This window comes from Electrophorus electricus, chromosome 1 (assembly GCF_041902795.1).
Source record: "Electrophorus electricus isolate QZ-2024a chromosome 1, ASM4190279v1, whole genome shotgun sequence".
NCBI lineage: Eukaryota > Metazoa > Chordata > Actinopteri > Gymnotiformes > Gymnotidae > Electrophorus > Electrophorus electricus.
In genome coordinates, this window is record NC_137497.1 from 35,829,529 (window position 1) to 35,857,476 (window position 27,948).

General features: G+C 43.4%; 1 protein-coding gene across 6 annotated transcripts; it reads left to right on the forward strand.

Annotated features, from left to right (window-relative positions):
• The first annotated feature begins 423 nt into the window (after positions 1 to 423).
• On the forward strand, positions 424 to 26,437 carry flt1 (fms related receptor tyrosine kinase 1). 6 transcript variants are annotated; one of them, XM_027004427.3, is made up of 30 exons: positions 424 to 740; positions 3,747 to 3,846; positions 4,280 to 4,491; positions 5,578 to 5,702; positions 7,969 to 8,131; positions 8,238 to 8,374; positions 8,755 to 8,926; positions 9,021 to 9,138; positions 9,403 to 9,572; positions 9,827 to 9,974; positions 14,488 to 14,608; positions 16,235 to 16,343; positions 16,951 to 17,253; positions 18,723 to 18,869; positions 19,004 to 19,135; positions 19,818 to 19,924; positions 20,020 to 20,155; positions 20,446 to 20,550; positions 20,654 to 20,767; positions 21,170 to 21,258; positions 21,732 to 21,816; positions 21,946 to 22,043; positions 22,182 to 22,304; positions 22,427 to 22,538; positions 22,741 to 22,840; positions 22,978 to 23,083; positions 23,186 to 23,280; positions 23,385 to 23,451; positions 23,594 to 23,679; positions 24,038 to 26,437. In XM_027004427.3, the coding sequence occupies exons 1-30, from the start codon at positions 683 to 685 to the stop codon at positions 24,222 to 24,224; spliced, it is 3,825 nt and encodes a 1,274-aa protein (XP_026860228.2). In that variant the 5' UTR covers positions 424 to 682; the 3' UTR covers positions 24,225 to 26,437. The 6 variants fall into 6 exon arrangements, 4 of the variants coding, with proteins under 4 accessions (XP_026860228.2, XP_081573774.1, XP_035381942.1 ...); XM_081717638.1 differs by lacking the exons at positions 424 to 740; positions 3,747 to 3,846 and having other exon boundaries at positions 4,352 to 4,491; positions 5,582 to 5,702; XR_014124551.1 differs by lacking the exons at positions 22,741 to 22,840; positions 22,978 to 23,083; positions 23,186 to 23,280; ... (1 more) ...; positions 23,594 to 23,679; positions 24,038 to 26,437 and having other exon boundaries at positions 435 to 740; positions 21,946 to 22,038; positions 22,427 to 22,537.
• Positions 26,438 to 27,948: the final 1,511 nt, after the last annotated feature.

Consider the following 27,948-nt stretch of genomic DNA (forward strand, 5'->3'; position numbering starts at 1 on the left):
CATATATTTAATTTTGTAGCAATATAATGTACCACACTCTTGGCGGAGCATAACTGTTTCCTTCCTGCTTTTATCAAGATTTTACCCGATTCGAGGTAGATCCTAACGATTTCTGTACTCCTCCACTATCTTTTTACCACTACTAATCGGTCAGATTTTGTATTTGTACTTTATTTCATTTCTAATTTTAACTCTGACTATAGTTCATTCACATTCTGTGTTCCAAATATTGCAAGAAATTGCACTCCCAGTCATTTTCTCGCGTGGGTGTGAGGTCGATATGTGGACTGTTGGGCTGATTATTTTATCTGTCCAGGTTATAGTGGAGACTGCGCGCAAGATGTGGGCTTGCAATTGTTAGGGGTGGGGAACATCAATTGGGTAGAATGGGTGTGACATTGTGCGTAGCGGAAGCCCCGACAGTGGTGGGAAATGAATAAATTCCAGTCCGCGGCCACAATGGACAAGAGAGTTTGCGTGGATTTCATGTGTGGTGTCTCATAACGTGATTTTACTCCTTCGCAGAGAGGACCATATCTCAGAACAGCTTCTTCTCCATGCAAAACCAAGGACAGTAATCTGGTGTTGTAAGGTGCACTTATCTGGAGGACAGGCTCTGCATTGTTTGCTTTCATAGGCCTAACAGTTTATTTCCGAGAAAGGAACTTCTATTACCAAGAAAATGTTTGAAATATTTTTAGTGATGTTATGCGGACTGTCAAGCCGCGTACTGGCAAAAGGTAAGTGAAATATGCACTGTGATTGGTTTAACAAATCTTAATACCATTATTAGTGGCCTGTGTCTAAATATTAATATGAGTTGCATTAAATGTTCACGGATCCACATTCTTGAATTTGTGGTCAAATACTCTCACATAGCTTATTAGCAGGAATGCGCGCTCTTTGCGCACTTGGCGCATTGGATCTTGGCACCATTAATATCACGTAGTCTATATATGCACACTATGTGAATGTTCAAATCATATTATATATGTGCACTATGTGAATGTTCAAATCATATTATATATGTGCACTATGTAAATGCTTAAATCATTTTAAAGAAAAATGCGTGTAACTAAAATAAACTGGCAGGAACTGAAAGCGATGACAGGATTATGTATAATTTTCTGGAACCGTCTCCCCACATGCTAAAGTTATTTAAAGAATATAAGTTTGTTATTTGGTGTAGTTATGAATGAGCAGTTAAACACAGGGCACGTAGGCGTGCAAGAACTGCCTCCGAGACGTGTGCGCCGTGCGCGTGTGCGTTATTCTCGTCTTATGGTTTTGTTTGTCCGCGATAGCCCAGCGGGATAGTTGTTTTCATAACGGAGATCTCTCTGCTGTGGCTTGGCATCCATGCGAGTCTGGCCCCAGTTGAATCGGAGAGGGCGTTATTTCCTGAGCCTGATGACTCTGTGAAATGGAAGTTCTAATATAAATGACTCTAGGGTCATGACCACCTCAAGGAAACTTTCGAGTGCACAGGAACCGGCGCTAATCAGTGGTTATAGCTAAAACAGACCCGCAGGGAGGAAATCGGGGGTGAAACGCATGCGTTCCAAATTGCTCTCTGCTGCGTCAATGGAGCAGGTTTATTGGTCAACAAATTTACACACACATTAGGGCTTTAGGACGGGAAATCGATTTCTTATCGCGGAGATCTCGATTAAGAGCTAAGCATGATATTTATTAGTGAGTGATTTATTATTTTTTCGCCAATAATTCTAGGAAAAATATTTTTAAAACAAACTGCCTGAACACAGAACGCATAAACATGCTTTACATATTTATCGTATAGCTCACTGCATTTGTTCTATTTTAGAACATTTATTTTATATATTTAATTTTTAGTGTTTTTAAATGGAAATCAGATCGAAAACGTAGCTAATTATTTTTAGGCAAACAGTTTTTTAAAGTAAATAAACTGAGGATCACCTATAAATTACCTTTCATTAAACAGAATGAGTGGGTATAGTGCAATAGTTTAGATACTAGGGATATTATGTATTTAGATTTTAGTTAGGCACACACACACACACACACACACACACACACACACACACACACACACACACACACACATATATATATATATATATATATATATATATATATATATATATATATATATATATATATATTGGCGATTGGGTTTCACAGCAGTCGCTTAAATGCAAACAATTTGGCCCAACCTAATCTTGAGCATTTCGTTATGTCTGTTGATGCAGCTGCGGTCGTTTTATGCAGTTCATTATAGCCTAGCGTGGCGTATACGTTCCGTGTCTGTGGGCTCTAGACATTTTTACTTCGATCTAACCCCGTAGCGCCAGCCTCAAATCAAACCAGATGCGAAAGGTTATGTTGCGGATGGCGAGATCTTTACAATTAATTAAAACAAGGCCTAGACTGGAGAGTTTCCAACGTGTGCGCAGCACGCTGATTGAGCCCTGGGCGTTCGGCCATTATATTGCTGATTTCACGCCATGTGGTCCGCGGTACAATAATGGACTCAGCTTCCGTCTTCACATTTAAACAGTAGCTTAGGCCGAATGTATTGGCCTCTAGTCTGCACGCAATGTGTGAATGGAGGCAAGGAAATGATGCTGAGTTTGGCTCACACAATGGTTTGAGCAGCCAACAATGGTTTCTTTAGTAACCCTCCGGTCCAGGATGTATTCAGGCACGGTGTAAGAACACGCTAGGACCAGGAGAGACAGTTTCTGAGGTTCGCCCAATTCTACACAGGAGAAGTCTTCTTACAGGATAAAAAAAAACCCAGTGCGAAACCCCAAGACCAGCACACCAGTGTAGACTATATTTTATTAATTCATACCTTAATTTTAAAATGCAGTAATAGTAATTTATGTTATTATCTATTAGGCTAATACATTTGAAAATATGTATGCGATTATCCTCGTTTATATACATGCTTCCTACTTTAGGTACAACAGCCCTTAAAATAATGATTAATTGTCTGGAAAGGTTCTTTACACTTTCTTTTTGTAAAGTTTTTAAAACGTTCCTTTTATTTTTAGAAATGTTCTTTATTTTTATGAAAATAAAAAATATGAAAAGATTAATAAAAAATGAAAGATTAATAAAGAATCAAAGTCAATAAAATTTCAATTAATCCCTGTCACAATGCATAAACGTACTGCATACTACTTTTAGTATTATAATGTTATTAATTTCAGTTGATAATAATTATTATAATGTTATTAATTATATTATAATGATTAAGTTCATAAATATGGGTGATCTTAAATACCATTAAAATGGCATTATTTATATTTTTGTGAACATAATCAGAGATCATATTAAAACAAATTATTGTGAGAAAGTTTTAGCTGAAACTGAAAGGGATTTTAAAATCAAATGTGAAAAAGGATCCAAGGCTTTAGATATTACAAACATTTATTCCAGAATTCTGGGGTAAATTACACTTTACATCCTCTTAATTGGTTATCTCACTGCACTTTGGGAATTGCTGACTTATCTATAATAGCTTGGTTGTAAGTGTAAGCCTAATTCTAGTATTATACAGAAAACATGCTAATTAGCTTACACACTTTCATGTGCTCAGTGATTATAAGCTGTTCAATGAAGTGGAGAATTAACATTAACATTTGGTGCTGTAGGTTATGGGGTCCTGTAGGTTATGGGGTCCTGTAGGTTATGGGGTCTATCCGTGCTGCCCAAGTCAGTGGCTGTTAACAGTCGTGTATTGTCTCTTTCTCTGAAAGACGCAGAGACTAAAGGAAGGTTCAGCTCTCCAGTGCTGGAGAACGTGCGTGAGAGACAGCTCATCTTGGAGAAGAACCAGACACTCCAACTGGACTGCAGGTGGGAGCCTCTCAGAGTCTCACACACCCTGGTGGTAGGGTCTAGGTCTTCAGATGGATTACTGAAGGCAAGGCCTACACCTGTACATCAAGGGCATAAATTATAAATTCATTTATCACATGACAAAAAAAACAAAACAAAACACGTTTTGTGCACAATTTCGGAAAGTTACAGTTTGCTACAACTCATGGCATTGTTACTGATTATAGAAGTAAAATAGCTTAAGCAAACAATTGTACCATATTCTTATAAACCCAATCCCACAAACAGAGTTTGTATACATGATGCTTGAATTGAAGAGTTGGTGAATGACATTGGGAAAAACACAGATAGTGTAGGTTTGTTGTAGGTGGAGGGATTGTGAGAGCCTTTCTGTAAACTGAGAAGAACAGAATAACACGTCATGGGTGATACCAAACATTTAATTTTTCAGAGGGCGATGGGACCTCCAGTGGGTCTTCCCCTCAGGGGTACCCAAGGGCTATCCTGGAGCCCAGGTGGAGGACTCTTCTTGTGGCAAGCGGGCGAACCAGTTCTGTAGCCGCTTGACCATCAGCCCTGCCTTAGCCCAGCATACGGGCAGGTACCGCTGCCGCTACGCCCACAAGCAGCGCAAACACACCTCTGTCTACGTCTTTGTCACAGGTAAGAGGCCTCATGTGCTGTCCACCTGGTGGTGTGGCCTTCCTATGACCCTCTGACTGCAGCCCTGCTTCAATGGTTACCTTCTCACTGACTTCTTTCATTTCTTAAGGCTAAACAGGAAGACAAGGGAAGCCAATAATATCTAAATATCTATTTTTCCCCAGAGAAGCATATCCTACTAAGTGAGTGTCTGGCACAGTTTCTCACTACCACCCCCAACCCCCATACAAATGCACAGACACACACAGACACAAACACACACATTTCTTGTCTATATATATAACAGATAACTCTCTTGTACAAACTACCTTAGGAGGGACAAAAATAGCCTGTAGCTGCCGAAAGGCACAGCCTGTGGGCAGCCTTTCCCAGGGCATCAGGCCTTATCTCCCCCACTCAGCTTCCCCGTCCATATCCTGTGCTGCACATGGGGGCTGGCGAAGGATAGGGATGGGGGGATGAGGGGTCTTCTTGACAGAGGAGCGTTGGGTGCTCATAATTGTTGTGTAGGGCTTCAAGGGAGGTGGGTGCTGGCAGACACAGGATCCAGGGCTAGAGCAAGTACACTAGCTGTTGAGCTTGGCCCCGTTGAAGTGGCAGGGAAGACTGGGCATGGAGCAGAGGGCCCCAGGTCAGTGGGTGCAGCCCCCAGTAGACCAACAGGGCCCCTGGGGGCCATCAATCGCTCCTGTGACCATGTCCATTAAGATCGTCCCTCCCTCCTTTATATGGAATCAAAGCACATCAAGGAAGCTCTTCATCCAGCAGTCCTTGGGGTACCTTTGTTAAAATGTTCAGAGATTTTTTTCTTCCCTTTAATAATGCTAGAGTAACAAACAATAGATGGAGCAACACCCTAGTCCTTTCAATGCCCAAGAAGAGTGCAGCTGCGAAAGAAAGTGGAACCAAGCCTGGAAACAACACAGAAAGAGTGTTTGATAACTAGCAAACAATGACTTTGTCTGCTTCTTGCTGACAAATTGTTCTCTGCAATCAATTTCTGTGTGTGTGTGTGCACGCTAAGTATGTTTCATGCTCAAAAGAATGTGTATCTGTTTGTTCCTGACCCCAGTGTTTGGGTTTCAGATAGCCAGCGGCCATTTGTGAATGTGGAGAAAGAGATCCCTGACGTGGTCTACATGACAGAGGGGAAACATTTAGTGTTCCCCTGCAAGGTCACAAACCCTAACACCAACGTCTCTTTGATTAAAGTGAGTACCTCTGCTAGTGCTTGTCCAATTCGCCACGCTAAACCGTCCTTGAATGGCTTTACAAATCCAGCCAAAAGAGGTCATCTTTATGTGCCATGTTCTTTGATGCAACCCATCTTAGTCAACCTCCATGCATATGTCATCATCATCGTCATCATCATCAACATCATCATCATCATCATCATCATCTCATCATCATCATCGTCACCATGGAGAGGGTAACCCTTGAACTCAATACTATTATGCCTCCCCACCCAGTATGTTCTTCTTTACCTTATTTGGACTATTTTGTCTAGTAATGGTCTACGTTTTTTCTCTGCTCTTGCTGTTTGGTTTAAAAAATATTCTACCTCCAGTGCAAATTGGCTTTAAAAGTTTCTTTTCTTGTAAAACCACTAATTAGTTTATTTGTCATTCTTTATGTCTTTATTAGTCAGTCCTTGGAACTTTCATGGTGCCATTCTTCTTCTGACATCATCTTTATCAGCCCTTCTCCTTCTCATCTTATCACACACTGTCCTCTCCACCCAAGTTCACCATAACAGTCCTCTCCCAAACCCCATGATCCCAGTCCTCCACATACCAGCTTTTCCTCTTCATGGCAAAACAACATCTGGATTAATACCCACAGCATTGCTTTAACTCTTGTAGCATTCAGACTGTTGGTGTAGCTAAAGACTGTTGGTGCATTCTGTTTGACTGGGGTTTATAAACTCAGCTAAGGGGCTTGCAAACACTCGTGTCCTCAACCCGTGGTGATTGCTTGCGTACGTTCGCGTGAATTCGCATGCGTGGCAGAGGCATACAGAGCAGGGTCCTTCAACGAGCTCTACGTGACGCACATACCTGCCTTACGTAAGCGGGTGAAGTGAGTGCCCCCCCCCCCCCCCAGCTTCCTCTGTCCTGTTGGCACTGTGCTCGGCCCCGGAGATGGAGACAGGACACGGACGTTTGAGTACACCACCCAGTCACCCACACTCCCTCCCCGCGCATGCCCTTCTACCTGGGAAATCGCTGGCGACCACATACAGGATGATCTCTTCCCCAGCTGGGTGAATGGCCATTCATTAGGCGTTAGTTCTAATGGCTGAGCCAGAATGGGATTTATCTATTGTGTAAGTTTTGCATCCTCACAAATAGTGTAATAATATTAGTGTCAGATAGGCCTCGGGGGGGAGGGAAACACTTTAGTCCATACATGGATATTAATGCCCATGAGAGCTTTAAAAATATATATTCGGGGCGTTTCTGTATGAGCGTCAGATGAGGACAGGAAGCAGAAAAGGGCACCTCTACCAGTTCCCCTTGTGCCGCCATTGGCTCTACTCTCAGGATGGGAGCTGTTTGGGGATCTGCCATCGACATGACATCCCTCTCCTCCGTTTGGCCCAGAAAAGCTTTGCATGTAGCTTCAGTTTTCTCTGTTTATGTCCTGCTTGACCCTCTGCATAGAGTCACAAAGGTAATCAGTCTAAAAATACAAATCTGCCTCCACCCCCTACTCAAACTTGGACTGTCACATGCTACTAGAATGTACTAGAGTGTTTTTTCTCCCGGAAAGTTTTTTTTTTTCACCCTTGAGCCAGATATCTTTAATATCGCACCTCTCACACGAGGAACAATACCTGCAGGAGCCATGCTCTCACAGAAGCTGTGAAAGTGGCCAGGGGGGCCCTTCCATTGGCGCTGACCTGAGGGCCCCAGCCTCACTGTCTATATCCTGTAGTAACAGGATGTGAGGAGATGGACTGGAGTCACGTTTCCACATCCTCCGCCTCCTCCGGCCTTGTACAAGGGGTACTTAAGGGGGGTGACCGTCTTGGAAGGTAGACTCTAGAAGGAACCTATTGCTCTGTAAGGGCCTGCACAGGGATGCATGAAATAGTACCCACACAACACTTCCACATGAGGCATGAGGGGGGGGTTTGACCTGCTCACACCAGGAGGGAGTCCACCTATTCCCCTGAGAAAGGGCAGGACACTTCCAAGCTGTCAGAGTTCTTTCAGTAAACATTTCCTCCACTGCACATGAACGAAATCAAAATCATAACACTACAGTCCATGAATTTCTTGCTGATGGTGTCTTGTTACAAAGTGAGTTCTTATCAGCATCACAGACTTTAAATGACATTCCTTTTTGACGTTTAAGATTTTGCTGCTTTGACATCATCAGCACTCTGTGTAACCTTTGTTGTCTGTTTAAATATTATTTTCGTAAGAGTCAGTTTTCTGCTCCACAGACTAATGCATATATGAATCTTTTCAGTTTCCTAAGATCAGAATTGGGACTGATCAGAGAAACATCGTTTGGAATAGCAGACAAGGATTTGTCATCCATAGCCCCACAATGTTCTACATTGGTATGTTCTCCTGCAAAACCGTCATCAATGAGACAACATACACCAATACGTTCTTGACCCACAGACCAGGTATGAGAATTCAGCTGACCTTGCAATGATCTAGTATTGTTCTTTACATAATAGACCAGCTATAATAATATCGCCCCCTCAATCACACTGTCTCATCTTTCTCCAGTGAATAAGATCAAGGATGTGTATCTGAACAGCACTGGCACCGTCCAGGCGCTGCAGGGACAGATGTTGGCCTTGAACTGTACCGTGACAGCTGAATGGAACTCCAGGGTGTCCATCAGCTGGAGTTATCCTGCACAGGTTAGTCAGGCCTCCCCAAAAGCCTTCAGTCAAGTCTAGGCCTAAATGGTTATGTCAGAGCATCTTCCATGCACATAATATTCAGGTCTTCCAGGTGATGACTTTATAAGCGTCTTCCTTGAGCAGCAAGATCTTACCCTCATGAGCCCTCACATCCTTACAGGAGCATTCTGAAATTTAAAAGATGAACCTGTAGATATGAGGACTTCAGTTTTCACAAGCCATTTTCTGTTTGATGACAGTACTTAGCTTCTGTCGCTATCAGGGAGGCAGTAGTTAAAGCAAATGAAAAATGCACACAACACTACACTCTTGGCCGCAGGTTAAGAAAATTCATGAAAAAATCCTGACTTCAATCTACACTGTTCTCTCGTCTGTAGGCCAAAGATACTGCCTCAGTCATTCGACGCATCATGCCACGCAAGAATAATATGGCCTTCTATAGCATTCTCACCATCCATAAACTGAGCAAGGCTGACAGAGGCGTCTACATATGCCACGTGGAAAGCGGCCCAGCAAGTCAGGAAGCAAACACTTCAGTTACAGTTTATGGTAAGTTCTAGAAATGCCAGAGCTTGAATTGGTAAAATTTCAACTCTTTGTTCTGTATGTGTCTGATGGATCTGTGGGTATTTTTGCTCCTCAGAGAAGCCCTTCATCAGGATAAAACACAGAGATAGTCCAGTGGTACTGGCCTATGCGGGGCAGAAATCCTTCCGTTTGTCCCCCAAATTACGAGCTTTCCCCGAACCTGAGGTTATCTGGTAAGTACTTTCCGAAGTTATTCAAACCCATCAAATAATGTCATTCAAGTTTGTGAAATGTAGCTGCTGCATGATATGTCCATAAAGTCAGGTCCATGATGCTGCTTGCGGTATCTACATCGAAGCAGTCGCATGCAATATCTGGTTAATGTATTGTGTTTACATACATTTATATGAGCATGTGCGGGCTGCACATGCTCAGCCAAATGAAGGCGAGATCGGAGAGAGTGCTGAAGAGCACCTCCGTGTTTGATTGATGCCCAGGTTGAAGGATGGCAAGGTGGCAGATGAGCAGTGCTCACGATATCATGTGGACGGGTATTCTCTGGTGATCCGGGATGTGGCAGAGGAGGATGCTGGGGTGTACACCATCCTCGCTGGCATCCAGCAGTTCAGACTTCTCCAGAACCTCACCCTCTCGCTAGTGGTGCATGGTGAGCCTGTTCTGACTTACTGGATCTCTGTTTTTGACTTTTCACTTCTAATGGGGTTGTCCGCAGCAACAATACATTGTCAAACCCAGCAGGCCTGCTTAAGTGTGCTGTGGTATCTGTGTGTATCTGATTTTTTTTATACATTAAAACATTGCATGTCTACATGTCATTATATTTAGAAAATAAAAAACCATCTGGGAAGAATAAGCTGGGTTATTAGCTCGTCATCTCATTCCTTCTTGCTCTGTTTGCAGTGAGGCCCCAGATAGCAGAGAAAGCTGTGGCAGTGCAGGACCCGGGCACAGTGCTGCGTGCCAGCCGACTATCCCTGCTCTGCACCTCTCATGGTGTGCCATCGCCTCACTTCCAATGGGCCTGGTATCCCTGCCCCCCTAAAGGGCGGTAAGTCGTGCTCCACTCTGAGAATGGCAAGGGGATTCCATCACAGGGACCTCCTAGCACAGACCCCCATGCACGCTGACAAGGTGCATTACTATTACAAATAAAAGACTTTGTTTCATGTCTTTATCGTCCCCAAAATCTCAGCGACCCAGTACTTTCATTTTGGCCTGGGCTCTGATTCAGTCCTCTTAGATTCATAGTCAGAGAGAAATGGGAAGGCCATAAGAATACTGGGTCATGGCCAAAGAATCCCTCACTTTTAAATTTCTTATTTGCAGTCCAGGTGAAACAGCATGTGCACACACACACACACACACACACACACACACACACACACACACACGCACACACACACACATGTGCACACACATACACACACACGCGCACACATGTACACACACACACACACACACTCTACTATGCTGTGCTGTTTCATGCCATAAGAAAAGTCATTCTTGATAGCTTTAGAATATAAAGCAGACAGGTGAATTTAGCAAAGCTCAGCTTTCCCACACCAAACCAATTTAGATATCCTCTGACATTGTGTAATGTCCTGCTACTGTTTTTTTTTTTTCAGATATAAACACCACCGCTACTTTTCACACTGTACCTGGTCATAGGGCGCACAATTAGCTTGCTTTTTTCCCTATGTCTGCAGGAATGGGGTCTCATGTATGTGTCTGTTTGTTTGTGAATGGAGACATGTTTTGTCTATTTCAGCGTGTGTTCAGACAGGGTTTCCTCTCAGCTTCTAGAACAGATGGTTATGGAGGCCTTTCATGTGTGCATGCCTATTCAATTTCATGTGTACACGTGTTTGTGTGTATGTGTGTAGTTGTATGAATGTGTGCCTGGTACAGTCATAGAACTCAGTGTAACCCAGAGTTGAAAGTACAGAAAAAAAAGCACTTCAAAAGCGACGAGTTCCGTGCACACAAGCACGAATTTGCTGGTTTCTAAATCAAACCTGATGATTTAATGTACTTCCTGTGCAGAATGTGGCCTGTTTATTATTCTGCTTGCTCAGACGCATCCTGCCACAGCTCCTGCAAAGGGTGACACACCATCTATTCAGTGTTCTCATGAGAACAGCCAAGCCAGCAGTATCCACAAGAGAACATCTCAGAGAAACTCCCATTCCCACTCATATGTGCGCACACACACACACACAAACACAAAGCTCCAAGAGCCAAGCTTCTTCTGCTCATTTGACTCTTGCACTCGATATCCAAAATGCTGAGTTGTTCTACAAAAGCAAAATTCCACCAGCATGACATAATCTGATTGGTGTGCATGTTCCTCCTCTACAGACCAGAGACGGGTTCATTTTGCAATTATACATCCCTTTACCACACAGCAACAGCAGAGAGCAATGACTCCAGACCTCAGGTCACACTTAGGACATTGAAGCTTCCTTCCTAGTTGTTCTGTATAAAAAGCACTGACAGCTATAGTCCATGCGCTGACAGCGACGTCTAGGCAGTTGTAGTCGCACTTGGCTTTTTCTGATGTGCTATAAAAATTAAATCACTCAAAACACTCACGAAATAAGACATCCTTTATAAAACCAGCAAATGACAATGATATAATGAGCAGGTATGCATGTAAAAATGACTTCCTAAACTGGGGGAACTATTAAGTGTGTTGCATAAAACAGGTGATGTAAAAAAAAAAAGAAAGAAAGAAAGAAAGAAAGAAAGAAAGGAAGGAAGGAAGAAAGAAAAATCAAGAAAAAAGAGAGATCTTTAAGAGGTGATGAGTGACAGGCTCCTGACCGAGACCCTTGTTGTCTGTCGCAGCCCTGCGCGGCTGGCCTGACGCACATGTGGAGGAGGCGCAGGGAGAGGGGTCGCTGTGGTCCGCGCCGGTCTCCTAGTGCTGGACGCACCCGCCTCCCGGCCATGGGAACGGCAGCGCTCTTATCTTGGCGGGGCAGGAGGCGCAGACGGGCTTCCTGTGCAAGAAGCAGAGCGCTTTTCCTCTCGTTGTTTGGCTTCCTCCCTGACGCGAGGCGGCTTCCCAGCAGCGGGATTCAAACGCGGCACGGTCCCGCTTCCTCGACGGCTTGATCTATTCTTGAGAAGCCCTCATCCTAGTGCCTCCGCCCCCCCTCCCCGCCACCCTGCCACCACCAGCACCACCCACACCCAACCCGACCAGAACCTTGGACCACCACATTCCCCACTCCCCCTACCCATCCCCTGCCGAGCCCCGCTCAGCTCCCTGCCATACAGTGTTGCTCCCACCACCTCCAGCAAGACCAGCCACCACCCTACAGCCCTTTGACACCCTCCACCCTGCTCCACCCTGCTGATTCTGGAGTGTTTCCACGATAGCAGCTTCAGGGACAGTGCTGAGACAGACCAGCTGGTGGACCTGCAGCAGTGTATGCTGGGAGACATCAGGCCCCCACACGCACGGGGTGAGGATGAGGAGCAGTCAGGAGGAAGGGGCCCACATTTGCGCACCGTGGAACTTCTTTCTAATTTATTCTCACCAACTCCGTCTGGTTAATTATTTTTTTATTTTTTTGCTGTTCTAACTCTCTCTTGGACATTTCTGAGCCAGAAGACATGCAACCTCACCCCCACACCGCCCACCCAGTCTGTCTCGGCTGCTTGTGATTTATGAGTCCTAGAGAGGTACTATAATGGATGTATGAACCATGCCTGTGTCCAAGCCCCAATCTGTCTGTTGTAGTTCTAACATCCACAAAAGCTGTGAGTTCAGATCAAGCGTCAGTGTGAGCCCAGGAGGGATGTGGTTGGCACGGGCACTCACTCTATGGAATTCGCACTGCATCCAGGACGATACTGGAGCCAGCCCAGGGCACCTGCTGTGTAGGGCTTCATGGGCTGGAGATTATTGACTGCTGTCACCCATACATCAACCTGTGTCACACTGTTTCAAACTTTCCCCAACGGTGACACTGCCATGTTTTGTGCTGAAAGAACATGTATGATTGAGCATATGTATGTTTCTGTGTATTTCGGAGTTTGGTGTACAAGGTGCATGTTTGTGTGTGTGTGTGTGTGTGTGTGTGTGTGTGTGTGTGTGTGTGTGTGTGTGAGCAGGTGCATTTGCATTTCTGTGTGTGTGTGTTTGTATGACTGAGGTTTCTCACTTTACGGGTCTTTCCCAATGTGATTTATCCTTTTTATACAGATTTTCTATGAGTAATATATGAATCTAATATTTAATAATTTTATACAACTAACTTACTTGTGGTAAATGACAGTAAATACCAAATGTGTAAGAAGACTGAACAAAAGTATTGTTTAAAGTCTGTTATATCACATGTTTGTGTTTTTGTATTAAAAATGATTGAATTCATGTGTAGAATAAGTTTTTTTTATTCTTAATGTAAAGTTCTCACTGATGAAGGGTTTAGACTAATTATTTACCTTCATCCAAATAAACTATTTCCTCATCAAATAAGGATGGGTAACAATGGCTCTGATTCACTTCTATATTATAATTTGAGTTCAAACTGATAGGCTCCCCGTGTTGCTTTGGATTCAGTGTCCTCTTTGATCATATGGTCAAAGTTCTTAATACTGTACACAGGCACACAAAGGATACGTGAAGTGTGTTTGTGTGTATGTATGTGTGCGTACGTGAGTGCGTGTGCGTGTGTGTGTGAGTAAGCATGGGTGTGAGTATCATGGATGAGGATGAGGATGTGTAAGGGAAAAGAAATGTGTGTTGGTGGATGTGGTTGTGTGTGTGTGTGTGTGTGTGTGTGTGTGTGTGTGTGTGTGTGTGTGTGAGAGAGTGTGTGTATTTCCTGGGAGGCGTGGGAGAATGGTGTGCCCATATGTGTGTTCGTGTGTTTGTATGTGTACGTGTGTTTCGGAGGAGTGCTGGTGTCATGATCAGGGTGGGATGCGTGAGAGCAGGAGACGGGCACTCACTATCTTTGCCAAGAGGAAAAGTAATCAGAGAGCGGAGGCGTGGGGGAAGGAGGCGAGGGGAGGGGAGGGGAGGGGAGCATGCCCATCCCCAATACACTGCATCTCGGCACAGGGGCACGGAGCATCAGGGGTTGGGTAAGGATGGGACCAGAGTTTAAAGAGTGTGGATGGGAATGATTTAGAAGCAGGAGGAAGTTTACACACCGGAAACAGCAGGAACTCCATGTCCGTGACGCTAATTACAGAACAAGGATGCACTGACGAGTCGCCCGTTGTTCTGATTGCACACAAGCACAAACATGCTCACGTACACACCCTCAAACCACATTCCAATAAAAGTTTAAATATCTCCTACACCTTTGGGAATTTTTGCCAACAGGACTATAATCATGTCAACAAAGAATTTAAATTCCCAGGGGACTAATGATGATAATGAGCTGTTTCCGGAGTTCCCTAGCACCACTGCAGCTGTGCCACACACCTGTGTGTGCCGTGACATCACTACTACAAATGCAGCTGAATTAAGCCCCCTGCTCCTCTCTCTTCCTCTGTCTCTCTGACTCTGTCTTTGTCTACCCCACTCTGCCTTTGGCTCCAAGATGCGAGGGCCTGGTTTCCTCCTCCTGGAGCGCCGTGAGTGAAAGTTCGGCAGTCACGTCCACGCGTAACCCCGTCCTGAGTATCAGCCACAGACAGGAAGTGCTGCAGGGGAAGAATAAGGTGAGCACCACAGCGGGTGGATATGAGGCTGGGTGGGGGGGGTCGTGGGGGCATAATTATGCTATTATAAGACTCATGGGCACACAAGTACACAAAGGATGAAAAGAATATTGTGCTTTTTGTGTACAACTAACAGTCACATTTTTCACATGCAGAATGAATAGTGTGATTAAGACACGTGTCTTAAGAAGTATTCCAAGACGTTCTGTAGAAGTTCAGAAGAAAACGGGTGTGCTTGTGGTTTAATAGGCTCACTGCCCACTATCGCTGCCATCATTAACTCATCAGCAACTATAGTCTGTGGTGTAGGAGTGTTTCTGCTCGATAGCAATACAGCTTAATACAAAATGTACCACTCAAGCAGTTTTTCTATATCTTCCTAAATTTACTCAGACAGAAAAAGACTTATGATTTACATTTAGTTACCTTTCACATCTTTAAAGGAGGCAGTTATTACTACTAAATAATGAAATATATCACTGCTGAAACATGAAGGGTAGAAGTTATTACTGCTGAATCATGAATGGGGGCAATTATTACTGTTGAACCTTGAATGGGGGCAGTTATTACTGCTGAATCATGAAGAGGGCAGTCATCACTGCTGAAACATGAAGAGTAGAAGTTATTACTGCAGAATCATGAATGGAACAGTTATCACTGTGGAATCATGAATGGGGGCAGTTATTACTGCTGAAAGCAGTGTAAGTAAAAACTAATCCATCCAACATTGAATTTGTGGGTAATCTTTTAAAGTGTGACCTTCTTGTGCACTGTTGTTCACTTCTTTTCTGCATATTTCTTCTAAAGTATGATCTAAACACAGGTCAATAGCTTTCTTATATGAGGCTGAACATACATCATTGTTTTTCTTATAATACACTGAAGACTAAATGTCTTTCTTACTGGAGACTCTGAAGAGCAAGTAAACTCAGCTATATTTTTACATGACAAATCAGGTCAAATACAGACCTAAACTGACTGTATCAGTCAAGAAGTGTTTGATGAGTCTGTGTGTGTTTGTGTGTGTGATGTGTATGTTTGATGTGTCTGTGTGTGTTTGTGTGTGTGATGTGTGTGTTTATGTGCGGACCTGTGTGATTGATGTGTCTGTGTGTGTGTTTGCGTGTGTGATGTGTGTGTTTGTGTGTGTGATGTGTCTGTTTATGTGCGGACCTGTGTGCTTGTGTGTGTGTGATGTGTATGTTTGATATGTCTGTGTGTGTGTTTGCGTGTGTGATGTGTGTGTTTGATGTGTCTGTGTGTGTGTTTGCGTGTGTGATGTGTGTGTCTGATGTGTCTGTGTGTGTGTTTGCGTGTGTGATGTGTGTGTTTGATGTGTCTGTGTGTGTGTTTGCGTGTGTGATGTGTATGTTTGATGTGTCTGTGTGTGTGTTTGCGTGTGTGATGTGTATGTCTGATGTGTCTGTGTGTGTTTTGGTGTGTGATGTGTGTGTTGGATGAGTCTGTGTGTGTGTTTGCGTGTGTGTTTGTGTGTTTGTGTGTGTGATGTGTGTGTTTATGTGCGGACCTGTGTGTTTGATGAGTCTGTGTGTGTGTTTGTATCTGTGTTTGTGTGTGTGAATGCTTGTGTCATGTGCACATGTGTGTGTGTCTGTGTCCTCTCAGACTGTAGGAGTGTTAACGGTTGACAAAGCCTTAGTATCTGGCATCTATCGCTGCATTGCTTCCAACGCCATAGGCAGAGACGAGCTGGACATCCACTTCTATGTTACAGGTACTTTTCATTTCCCAAATTATTGCTGTCAGATGTTATATAATGATTTATAAAATCCAATACCTATCTGCCTCCTCCTGCTCACCCCCATTCTCTCTCCCTCTCTCTCACTCGGAGTCTTGCTCAAACCGGCCGCAGTGGCTGTAGCTGGACGAGAGGGTTGTTGCCATAGTTTCGGGGTGGGAGGTGTGCAGGGAGAGGGAACAGGAACCTGTGGTCCTTATCAGCCTGTTTCCCTGTGCCGCCTAGCGCGCTTTATTTGGAGAGTCCTGGTGGTGTTCGGGAAAGATAAACATTATCTTCCATCAGGAAAACCTCGAGCGGTTTCCACGGGAAATTTCAAATAGCTAAAGTAAATAAAAGGTCTTTTCGCGAAGGGGTGGGGGGGTGGGGGGGGGGGGGTGGGGTTCTTGCTGCTTGTTCTGACAATGGCTATTCAACATTGGCATCAAAGGTTGCAAAAATAAAAATAAAAATACAGCAACACTCTTAAGTGCTTTTTAGGTGGTTGTTCTTTTATGTTTTTATGTCAGCTCCTCCCAGCTGTTGTACTATTGGTCTTAATCACCCTCTCTAAAACACCTTCTTCTCCATTCCACAATCACAGACATCCCAGGCGGCTTCTCCATCTCCTTAGAGGATGAGCCAAGAGAGGGCGGGGATTCTCACCTGTCCTGTGCAGCCAATAAGCACCTCTATTCAAATGTGTCGTGGTACCGGGTGGCAAACGGCTCCTCAGTTGTGAGAGGTGCAGCTCTGGGCGGAGAGTTGAGTGAGGGAGAATTCTCCTTCACACTACGCCTGATGCTGAGGAACCTGACGGCACACTCATCTGGAACATACCGCTGTTCCGCCACGCACCTGCCCACAGGGGAACACCTGCACCTGGACACAGTGGTGGAGGTCACAGGTGTGCATCTCAGTGCAGCCCTACTTAAGACACATGTTCACATACACGTAACACAGGATCACATACAAATAATATTTTTCAAATTGAGGTTGAATCAAAACCTAAAGTGTTTTAAAGACTATTAAATTGAACAATAGTTTCTTGATTCAGCTGTTTTACCCATGTCCACCAAAGGATTCATATGCAGCCCTCTGTGTGTTGCCCATAACATGTCCTTGAAAAACCTGAGAAGGAAACACACACACACACACACACACACACACACACACACACACACACACACACACACACACACACACACATGCAGATATACACAAAGCTCTTTGGAAAACCCTTTACCACACTGTCCTCTAAACACACAAAAACCCCTTCACAGAAAGAGCCCCCCCACACACACACACGCGCGCGCACACACACGCACACACACAAACACTCTTATATGGTATCTATACAAGTTACAGGAAGATATGCCAACAGACACACACACACAAGCTATAGGGAGAGAGGAGGGGAAAGGGGAAGGAGAGAGAGAAAAGGAAAGAGAAACGGGGTCCTTGGGAACGCCGTCCGTATGCTTCCTGCACACACCCCCTCCAAGGCGAAGCAGCACTTCTTTCACGTGGGAAAAGCAGCCGGACAGGAGGAAGAGGCACACAATGCTACTTCCCACTGTGCCCCATCTACCGAGCACTTCACATAGGCTAAGAACAATCAGCCAATCAGCAACTGTCACCAAGCAAGGAAAGAGACAATAATCAATTGTGTCCAGGAGGAAAATATTCGGAGTGTGCAATCAGCGTTTTATTAATCCCTGCGTTTACCGTATCTAAAATCTTTTATCTTGGCTCAGTTGGAACCTGTATGGAACTATTTAATGTGAAGACCTTTGCACAGACAAGGAAACTTAATCTAGATTCATAAATTAAGTTTACTCTGGAGGTGTGAGGAGAATGAAAAGTGGATGTGTAGCACACATAACATTTGCTGTTATAACATTAGACTTTAGAATGAGAGCACAACTGAAATACAAGCAAACGCCATTTTCAGTAATTGTGTCAAAATATTCTTCAGTGGCAAAGTGATGGCAGGGAACTCCATGGCCAGCTGTCCTGGAAGAAGCAGTTTGGTGGCAAAATTTGATGCTGAAACCGAAAATCCTCACTGCATGGCAGGGTTCCAGAGGCAGAGAGTCAAACTTTCCGGACCTTCAAACACTCTCTGAAAGAAATACAGCTTATTCTATTTATACATCTGTGGCAAGAGGAGCCACACAAATCACTCAGTGCCTTGTTAAGTCGAGCCAACATGGCTACTCATACACTAAATAGTTTGTGTGACAGAAATATGCAAAAAGCTGACATTTTGAGATACTCTCTAGAGAAAGCTGTGATTTTTAGGCTAAATTGGCGGATATGCTTTTTAAAATATGACATAATGTGGAGTTGTGTGGTGTTTGTCTCCCCCTGTAGTTCTGGAGGCTCCGATGCTGCTGCAGAACCTCAGTGATTGCAGTGTGAATGTCAGCAGTTCTGTTACTCTCCACTGCCGTGCCCATGGAGTTCCACACCCACTCATCACATGGTACAAGGACCACAGGAGGCTCAAGCAGGTGTCAGGTGAAAAGGAAATGTTTTCAAAAGCTTCTCTTTGCTTTTGTCATCTGATATCATATTAGATACCTGCTGTAGAAACATTGAACACACTGATGTCTATATAATAAAGGAATATAAGTTGTACATGTTGTGAGCAGGTATCATGCTGGCTCCCGATGAGGGCACCCTTCACATTGACCGAATCACTGCGGAGGATCAAGGCCTGTATACTTGCGAGGCAACCAATGAAAAAGGATCTGTGGAGAGCTCAGCCTTCATTTCAGTCCAAAGTAAAGATAAGAGCAGCTCTTATATCACATCAGCTCTTGTCCACCTACTCCACCCGTTCAGGGAGTAAATTCTAGAGAGGTAGAGAGGTGGAGGCAGTTACGGTCAGTCTGTTTCTATCTCTGTCCTTCACTTCCAAGGAAGTGGATGAGTGGGTTTATTTAGAGTTAGTGTCTCTCCCTTGCACTGTTTCTCCCTCTCTGAGCGGACGTTTCTCAGCCTGGTGAGAAGAAGAGAGGCTCTTATTTTGTGGTTTGATCGGTCAGGAAGGAAGCTGTCTGCCTTTTTGATTTCCTACGGAAAGCCTCTGGTTTACAACCCCTAAATTGTTTGGTTATTTATACATTAAAAAACACAGAGAGATTATATGTGTGCATATGAAATAAATAACTAGCCTGTACAGTGAGGGCACTAGTGAACTAGGTCTGCCCTTCAGGCACTAAATGAACACAGGCATGGTAGAGTTCTACTGATCATGGAGAAAAGGTGGAGCCATACAGGGGTACTTTCTTACACACAAATATATACAAATGTGAAAAATGGGTAACTTTACCACTGTTGTTTTTGTTTGATCATTGGTGCATGGGCACACACACACACACACACACACACACACACACACACACACATTTAAAATATTGTTCCCTGGTTATATGTGCTGAAGGTGATCTGTGTGTCCCGTAGACTTGAGCGAGTCCTTCTCTTTGGAGATCCCCACGCTTGCATGCACCTGTGTGGTGGCCACGCTCTTCTGGCTGCTACTCACCCTCCTCATCCGCAGACTCAGACAGGTGAGGGCCATTGAGACACCCCTCACAAAGCTGTGAGCCCTTGCCAGGTTTGCTCATGAATGTCATCTTTTACACTTTATGTGTGTTCCTCACAGCCCAACTTGACAAACAGGAAAACGGATTACCTGCCAATCATCCTGCACCCAGGAGTGGGGCCTTTGGATGAGCACTGTGATAGGCTACAGTATGACCCTGAGAAGTGGGAGTTCCCACGGGAGCGTCTCCAGCTAGGTGCGCAAGTGGTTGCTTTTTTCAAGTGACTTCATTATCTGAAAAAACAGATAAAATCAGGTTTAGCCTGAAAAGATGTCCTGACAAAGTTATGTTTTTATACAGAAGCTACATGGTTTATGTTAGAGTTGGTTTAAGACCTGCACTTTAAAAAACCTTATTACATATAAATAGTCACATGTATAAAATGTATTATGTATTATGAATTATGACCCTATTCTTGACATGTAAAATGAACATGTGTGAATTGTCTGTGAGACATGCATTACTCTGATCCACACTCTGAACAGAGAAGCCACTGGGCCGTGGAGCGTTTGGGAAAGTCATGCAAGCATCAGCGTTTGGCATTGGAAACTCACCCAGTTGCACCACGGTGGCTGTCAAAATGCTGAAAGGTGTTCACACAGAAATCTCGTTATTTCAATGCGACCTGAACAGTTAAGAACAGCCCAGTGTAGCGTCAAACTGTGTCGTGGTGATTTTTTTCTGCTCCAACAGAGGGCGCCACACCAAGCGAACAAAAGGCTCTTATGACTGAACTGAAGATCCTCAATCATATAGGACATCACCTCAACGTTGTCAACCTCCTTGGAGCCTGCACTAGACCAGGAGGTGTGTGTTTTCCTGAGCATGTGCAGCATTGTGAGAGAATGTGTGAAAGAGAATTTTTGCAAATGTCTGGCTCAACACATTTTTTTCAATGTTTTATCTTTGACATTTATCAGAGATTTATTCATGAGGTATTAATGATTCTGTGTAGTATAGTATAGGTCTGTATAGTAATTTATTAATTGTGTGAGATAATTTTCCAGAATTCTTTTAGTGAAATACAGATGCACTTGTTAGGTGCAATAAATTAAAGATAAAAGTATTTCACACAGGGAAATGTAAGGCCTACTATGCACCAATTTCCAAAATGACTATCTGTTCTCATAAACAGTTACAATAAAATATGGGAAAAGTAAGTAGGTATGTGACTTCTGCACTGAGACAGTTATTTTTCCTTGTTCTCAGGGCCTCTGATGGTCATAGTGGAATACTGCAAATATGGCAACTTGTCAGCATACCTGAAGAGCAAGAGAGAAGTGTTCATGTTGAACAGGGTCAGTCATTCGTACATGGGCCTTCACTGTCACTGGCCACAGATCTCTTGGTCTCAGCTCCCAGTTGCGTTCACGGCGATCACTTTACCTTACTGCATCATGTGACCTCATACAGCACTGAGAGTATTTTAAGCTGAGGGACCTGTTTTTTCACGCCCTGTTTCATTTCCTCCTACAATGCAATGTTCTCTGTTTACCACAAACACCTCTGTTTTCAGGGTGACAATTTTTCACTTCTGGCTTGATTGTATATACTTACCCTCAGTGTTTACCAGATCAGAATAGTTTTTCTCTCTTTCCCCTCCTTGCACAGGCTTCAAAAGTAATTTCCTTATGTAGTTAAAACCCTTCTTTTGAATCCTAATCATTCACTATTTCACTTTTTATCCCATAATGATCACCGCTGCCCTCGGTCCTTTGGTGATGCTGTTATGTTCCTCTTACTGCAATGGTGCACTGCTGATCTGCTGCAGGTGGTTGGAGGGGAGGAACAGAGCAGGGAAGCAGAACAAGACAGAGGCAACAGTCTGGACCACAATGCCAACATGAAGGAGAAAGGTCTGGAGTCATGTGATTACATGTGATTTTTGGGAAACATGACAAAACCTTCTGTTACTACAGTCTGAAGAAGAGGGTGGGGTTTTTTTGTCTAATATTATAGCTCTAATTCAGCTATTCTTCGTTTAGGCTGTCAGTCCATCAGTAAAAGTCCTCTACACCTAGTGGATCTGATCTCCTACAGCTTTCAGGTGGCTCGTGGAATGGAGTTCCTCGCCTCACGTAAGGTAGAATTGCGTGTGTGTGTGTGTGTTTGTGTGTGTGTGTGTGTGTACTTATATTTGTCTTTATATATGTTTTGTCTCTCAAGTTGTGCATGTTTTAAGCTGTGTGTGTGGTTGTGTGGTTGTGTGTGCGTGAAACAGTGTATACACAGAGACCTTGCTGCCAGAAACATCCTGCTGTCTGAAAACAACGTGGTAAAAATATGCGATTTCGGCCTGGCCCGAGACCTTTACAAAGATCCTGACTATGTGAGAAAGGGTGATGTGAGTACCTGCAGGCCTGCATTTACTGCAGAGGAACACAGCCTATGGTTAATGGACAGGGAAATAGCCACGGTTCCTTAATTAGCAGTTTCTGCCATGCTGTGTTTTACTTTGCTGTGCAGGCTCGCTTACCCCTTAAATGGATGTCGCCAGAGTCGATCTTTGATAAGGTCTTTACCACTCAGAGCGATGTCTGGTCCTTTGGTGTTCTGCTCTGGGAGATCTTCTCACTCGGTATGGAAGGCTCCTGATGCAGCATTGTCCTGCTGCAACACTTTTGTTAGCTACAACAACAAAATATACAATCCTTCCTGCTATGGCACACATTATGGTGTGTGTTATCAAAGCAGTTTCATGATTCATCTCAGTGATGAACAAGACCTGATGTGAGCAGTGTCACTTGTTCATTTTTCTTTGTGTTTGTGCTGCTGCACAGGAGCGTCTCCGTATCCAGGACTCAGCATGGACGAGGAGTTTTGCCACAGGCTTAAACAGGGAACTCGAATGCGTGCTCCAGAATATGGCACCCCTGAAATGTGAGTGCACATAGAGACACCCTGGAGAAATCTATATTTCAAAACATTTCACAACCTATTCTGTAGGTAACAGTGGTTCAGAAAGCAGGTTTCCTTATGGATGTGGTTAGGGGGCTAACATGAAGGCTCTGTTCCAGCTACATCACTATGCTGGGGTGCTGGGAGAAAAACCCAGCTGACAGACCCACCTTTAACGAGCTGGTTGGAACTCTGGGAGATCTGCTGCAGGCCCGTGTCCAGCAGGTATGCTGTCCTCAAAAACTCCACCCCCACTTACGTTTATTAACCCCTCCCATTCATGTCAATCTATGTTAATCCTTCTGCATTTTCTGGCCTTTCATTCAGGATGGGAAGGATTACATTCCCTTGAAGATATTTCTGCCAGGCGAGAGCAGCACAGAGCACATGAACTACAGGGACACACACCAGGGAAGTCCAAGGTGAACGGGCATACAATCAGAATAGCTTCTCAGAGCAGTAGTAGAGCAAGGCATTAATAACTTGAATTGCAAAAATTAACATTGCTTTTTCTTGTCTGTCACAGCTATATCAATACCAAAATTGAAACCATCGCTACTTTTGAAGAGGCTCACAACAGAGAAGTCCCAGATGTATGGTTCTCAATTAATGTGCAAGGATTTTAGACTCACTGTGAAATGAGACACAGATGTATGACCAGTGGGGAGACTGGCACGAGAGAATAAGACTATTTTATGTTGGTTAATAATGTGCTTTAATTTTCTCCCTCTTCAGGATTCCCAGTCTGATAGTGGGATGGTCCTCCCCTCTGAAGAGTTGGTTCGACTGAAATGGAGCAATAAAAGCAAAAAGATATTGAAGTGAGTGTGATTTTCTTGATCGGCCAGCTCAAGTTGAACAGTATTTGCTGCAGGTTATGGGTTATCATCTTTTAGAAGAGGCCCGTGTGTTTTATGCGTCTTGATAAAGATTTAAACTCAGAATGATGTGCTCATGAAGCTTGAGTACATTAATGTTTATACTAAGTAGTTTATGCCTCTGCATTTAAGATTACAGTCAAAATATTTGCTGTGAACCAAATATGACACATTCCTGTCCTATGAAAATAAAATGTATGATGAGTTTCAATTAATTTCACACCAAGATACTGGTGTGTTTGTAGCATTTTGACATTTATAAATGATTTGTCTCATTTCATGAATGTACTGGTTTTGTTAGGAATTTCAGGATCTTCTCCAAGAGCCAGTGCCAGGATAAGACACTTGGAACCACAGCGCGTCCCTGCAGGAGCAGTGCCTCCTGTGGCCGTAGGGAGAATCACGCTACCTCCAGTCCCTTTGATTCTGATGCGTGTGGCTCTCCTCCTCCTGACTATAACAATGAACTGCTCCACTCAGCTCTCTAACAACTACTCATCCACTCCTTTTTTCAGTCCAAGATGCACCTAAGCAGTTTTACTCCATGACTGTGGCACGGTGTTTATCTTGGACATGGATTTTGTTGATCTCTGCATGTGCTGGAACCAGTTTAAAAGGAAAACTAGAACAATGAAAAATTTTGAGGAGTGAAAACATAATGGCAAAAGAAAATGGTGTTTCTGAAGAAAAACATAATTTAAAAATGAAAAAAATAGTCATTGTTCAAAAATGAGAAGAAAGTTCTTTTGAAATTATACTCTCATGGCTAAGGCTGTTTAAAAAAAATGCATTAAGGAGCAGTTCATGTTGTCTATCTTGGAAATGTTCTAATATATTTCTAATAGTTAATACTTGTATTATATAAATAGGATATATATATATATATATATATATATATATATAGACACACACACACACACACACACACACACACACACACACACACACACACACACACACTCCCAAGCCACTTTATTAGGTACATCTTGCTAGTACCAGGTTGGACCACCATTTCCCTTCAGAACTGCCTTAAGGTGCTGGAAACATTCCTCAGAGATTTTGGTCCATATTCACATAATAGCACAATGCAGTTGCTGCAAATTTGTCAGATGAACATCCATGATGTGAATCTCCCACCACATCCAAAAGGTGCTTTATTCGATTGAGATCTGGTGACTGTGGAGACAATGTGAATATAGACAACTCATTGTCACCTTAGAAAAGGTTGCTCATGAAAATCCCAGTAGATCAGCAGTTTCTGAAATACTCAGACCAGCCTGTCTACCACCAACAACCATGTCACATTCAAAGTCACTTAAATCACCTTTCTTCCCTATTCTGAGGCTCAGTTTGAACTTCAGCAGGTAATCTTGACCATGCCTACATGCACTGAGTTGCTGCCATGTGATTAGCTGATTAGATGTTTGCATTAACAAACAGTTGAACAGGTGTACCTAATAAAGTGAGTGTATATACAGTTATATATAGTTAATTATGCAAATAACGATACAGAGCATTCTGAAATGTAAAAGTGGAATAAGCTTGCTACTATCCACTTGTCCATTACTGTCACTTGTCATAGCCAAGGTCTCTACCTACCTCAGTGCACTGCCAATCCATAGTAAACCTAATGCTGTCCACCCTCCATGGTGCTGAAAAATGTCACGTCAGACTGGAATGTCCATGGTCTGTGTGCAACTCATTCCCTGCACACCTTAACACTTCCTGCTTCCTCCTCACTGACCATCAGGGTATCATAAATCAATTGCTTGTATAAGTAATATCTACCCATGTCCGCATTCACCATTATCTATGGTTATTCACTACAGAATCATACAGCATACAATATGATGTCAAGTGGATTTCCAAGCCTTCTTTCACTCCCAAATTATTACCAAATTGTCAGATTGAAGGATTTTACTTTAAGTATTTTCGTATCCCTTTTCTCTAGCCCCAAACCTATGACTTTTTCTTTCCCTCAGTGCAGTATCAGAATATTCATCACTATAATCCTTTTAGAAGAAGCTTAATGTTCTGTAAGTGCTACACCTACAGGACCACAAAGGTCAAGGTAACATGGAATGACACAGAATGCAACTATTCATTACCAGCATCTTCTGCAGACTTCCCTTTCTAACACCAACATTCTAACCTTATACATCAGCTTTCCTTTACATCACAAAAGTCCCTCCTATTCAAAAACAACTATATTTGAACCTCTCAGAGGAACCGGATTATCATTACCCTCACTTTAGTTTTATTTACTAAAATCATTTATCTGTTGTAGTCAAGAGCACTGGCCAGAATCCTAACCTTTTGTAGGTAAGGTTTATAACACTGAACTGTAGAGCACCACTATTGTTGCACATTTGTGTTGCATAACCATATGCTGGAAGTCTACAATAGACTGTATTTATTTATACTAAAGTACCTTAAGCAATAGTGCAGGTGTATGTTTATTGAAGTCATAAGTCTAGCTAAGAGTGTAAATCACATTATTGATTTTGGCAGTTAAAGATGTAAATACATTTATTGATACACACTTAAGATCTCTAAATTTCCCTTTGGGGACTAAAAGTGTTACAGTATAAGCCTCTATAAAAAGACATTTATCAAAAGTAATTCTCTATTATTTGTAACAGAGTGGTAAATAAAGCATCTCGGGTAATAAGTACATCTTCTGTATTGCTACGTGTTTATACATACCGCATTTATTGTTGGTTTAATTCAAATTTGCAGATCGCATCTACGCCAGAATAATACAATTGCATTTGCAATTACGTTTGCAAAACTATAAACTATATCCAAATATAGACACTGCACTTCCAAGAAATACACTGAAAGACTTGTAATGTTTTGTATTCTTTATTAAAATACTGTTGTACACACAAATATTGCAAAATGTGAGACAATGAACATAAGGGCATAAAACGTACTAAGATTGTGAGTATGTGCATGTGTGTTTAAGTGTGTTGTGTTGGTGTGTGTGTGTGGGTAAGCAAAATTCTTTTTGTTTTACAGGAGTGTGATTTTTAGGGTGCGGGGGTCATGATATGAAAATCAGCTGAATTGGCTGGGTACACTGGAACGTTGTAAGGGTATTCAGAGGAAGGGAGAGGCTTGGCACCAGATTCACCAAGTTCACTGACTGTTTTTACCACTAAAAACAGGAGAAACCAAAGAGTACACGATTCTACCACAGCATCCTCACTATAGTTCAGTATAACAGGCTCCACCCTGACCCCCTCTCTGTCCAGTGTGGCTCTGTCAAACCTGCAACTCATCCCACCCGTTCCCCTGCAGCTCAACTCATTGATTGGAAAGGGTCACCAATGACAGGTCAAACACATTCAATCATTGGCTTATTCGGGAGTCATCCTGAGAGAATTCCAAACTGCTCCAAGTGCAAACACACACCACCACCCCGCCCCCACCTTTACCTGGGTTAGAGGTTGAGTTCTGTCTGCTCTGTATTTTCCAGCACGTTGCCATCACATGATCTGTAGGTCAAAGAAACAAAGGCTAAATCAAACACGACCCCAACTAGCCCTGCCCCTTCTGCCCTCCCTCCTAGGAACTCCTGCTGGGATTGGTCCACAGAATTTTTTTACTTCAGTGAGGTGAAAGTGAGTTTCTAACATCCTATCATGCATCACTGCACAACAGCTCAGTAAGAACGAGAACCAGCAAACCCACAGTGACATAAGAGCTTAATTAATTGACCAAGTCCAGTACATCAACAGTCTAGAGACAATGACGGACTACATGGACCAGGGGGTTGGAGGCAGGCTGAAGGCTGGGTCGTGAAAGAGTGAAAGCAAGATTATGGGCATAAAGTCTGCACCAGTGGGCTGGAGGGGAGGGGGGCATGGTCAGAGAGAGGGGACATTCCACAATGAGGCAGAACTGGTTCCCTTCCTAACATGGTCCAGTTCTTTGGTTCCTTTCCAGACCTAGAAAGCCTGATTAAAAGACAAAAAAAATCCATTCTTGCCAATTTTGATTTCCGTGTCACATTGCAAAAGCATCCATGAAAACTAAAAAAAATTGGAGGTTGCATAACTGCAGTAATAAAGTCTTACACAGCAATGGGAGAGCTCACCCATTTGTCAGTGCCACCAAAGTAACATGGCCATGGCACCCAGCCAATTAGCCATGCAACCTCCTCTCAATCCCACCAGCCTTTGGGGCAAGCCTTGCTTGCAGGGGTGG

What these genes read in the sequence shown, in the direction of transcription:
- flt1 (XM_027004427.3), top strand. Translation starts at nt 683, where the DNA reads ATGTTTGAAATATTTTTAGTGATGTTATGCGGACTGTCAAGCCGCGTA. An exon ending in TCATCCGCAGACTCAGACAG is followed by an intron (nt 19,925 to 20,019) that starts GTGAGGGCCATT and finishes TGTTCCTCACAG; the next exon opens with CCCAACTTGACAAACAGGAA. An exon ending in TGCAGGCCCGTGTCCAGCAG is followed by an intron (nt 23,084 to 23,185) that starts GTATGCTGTCCT and finishes CCTTTCATTCAG; the next exon opens with GATGGGAAGGATTACATTCC.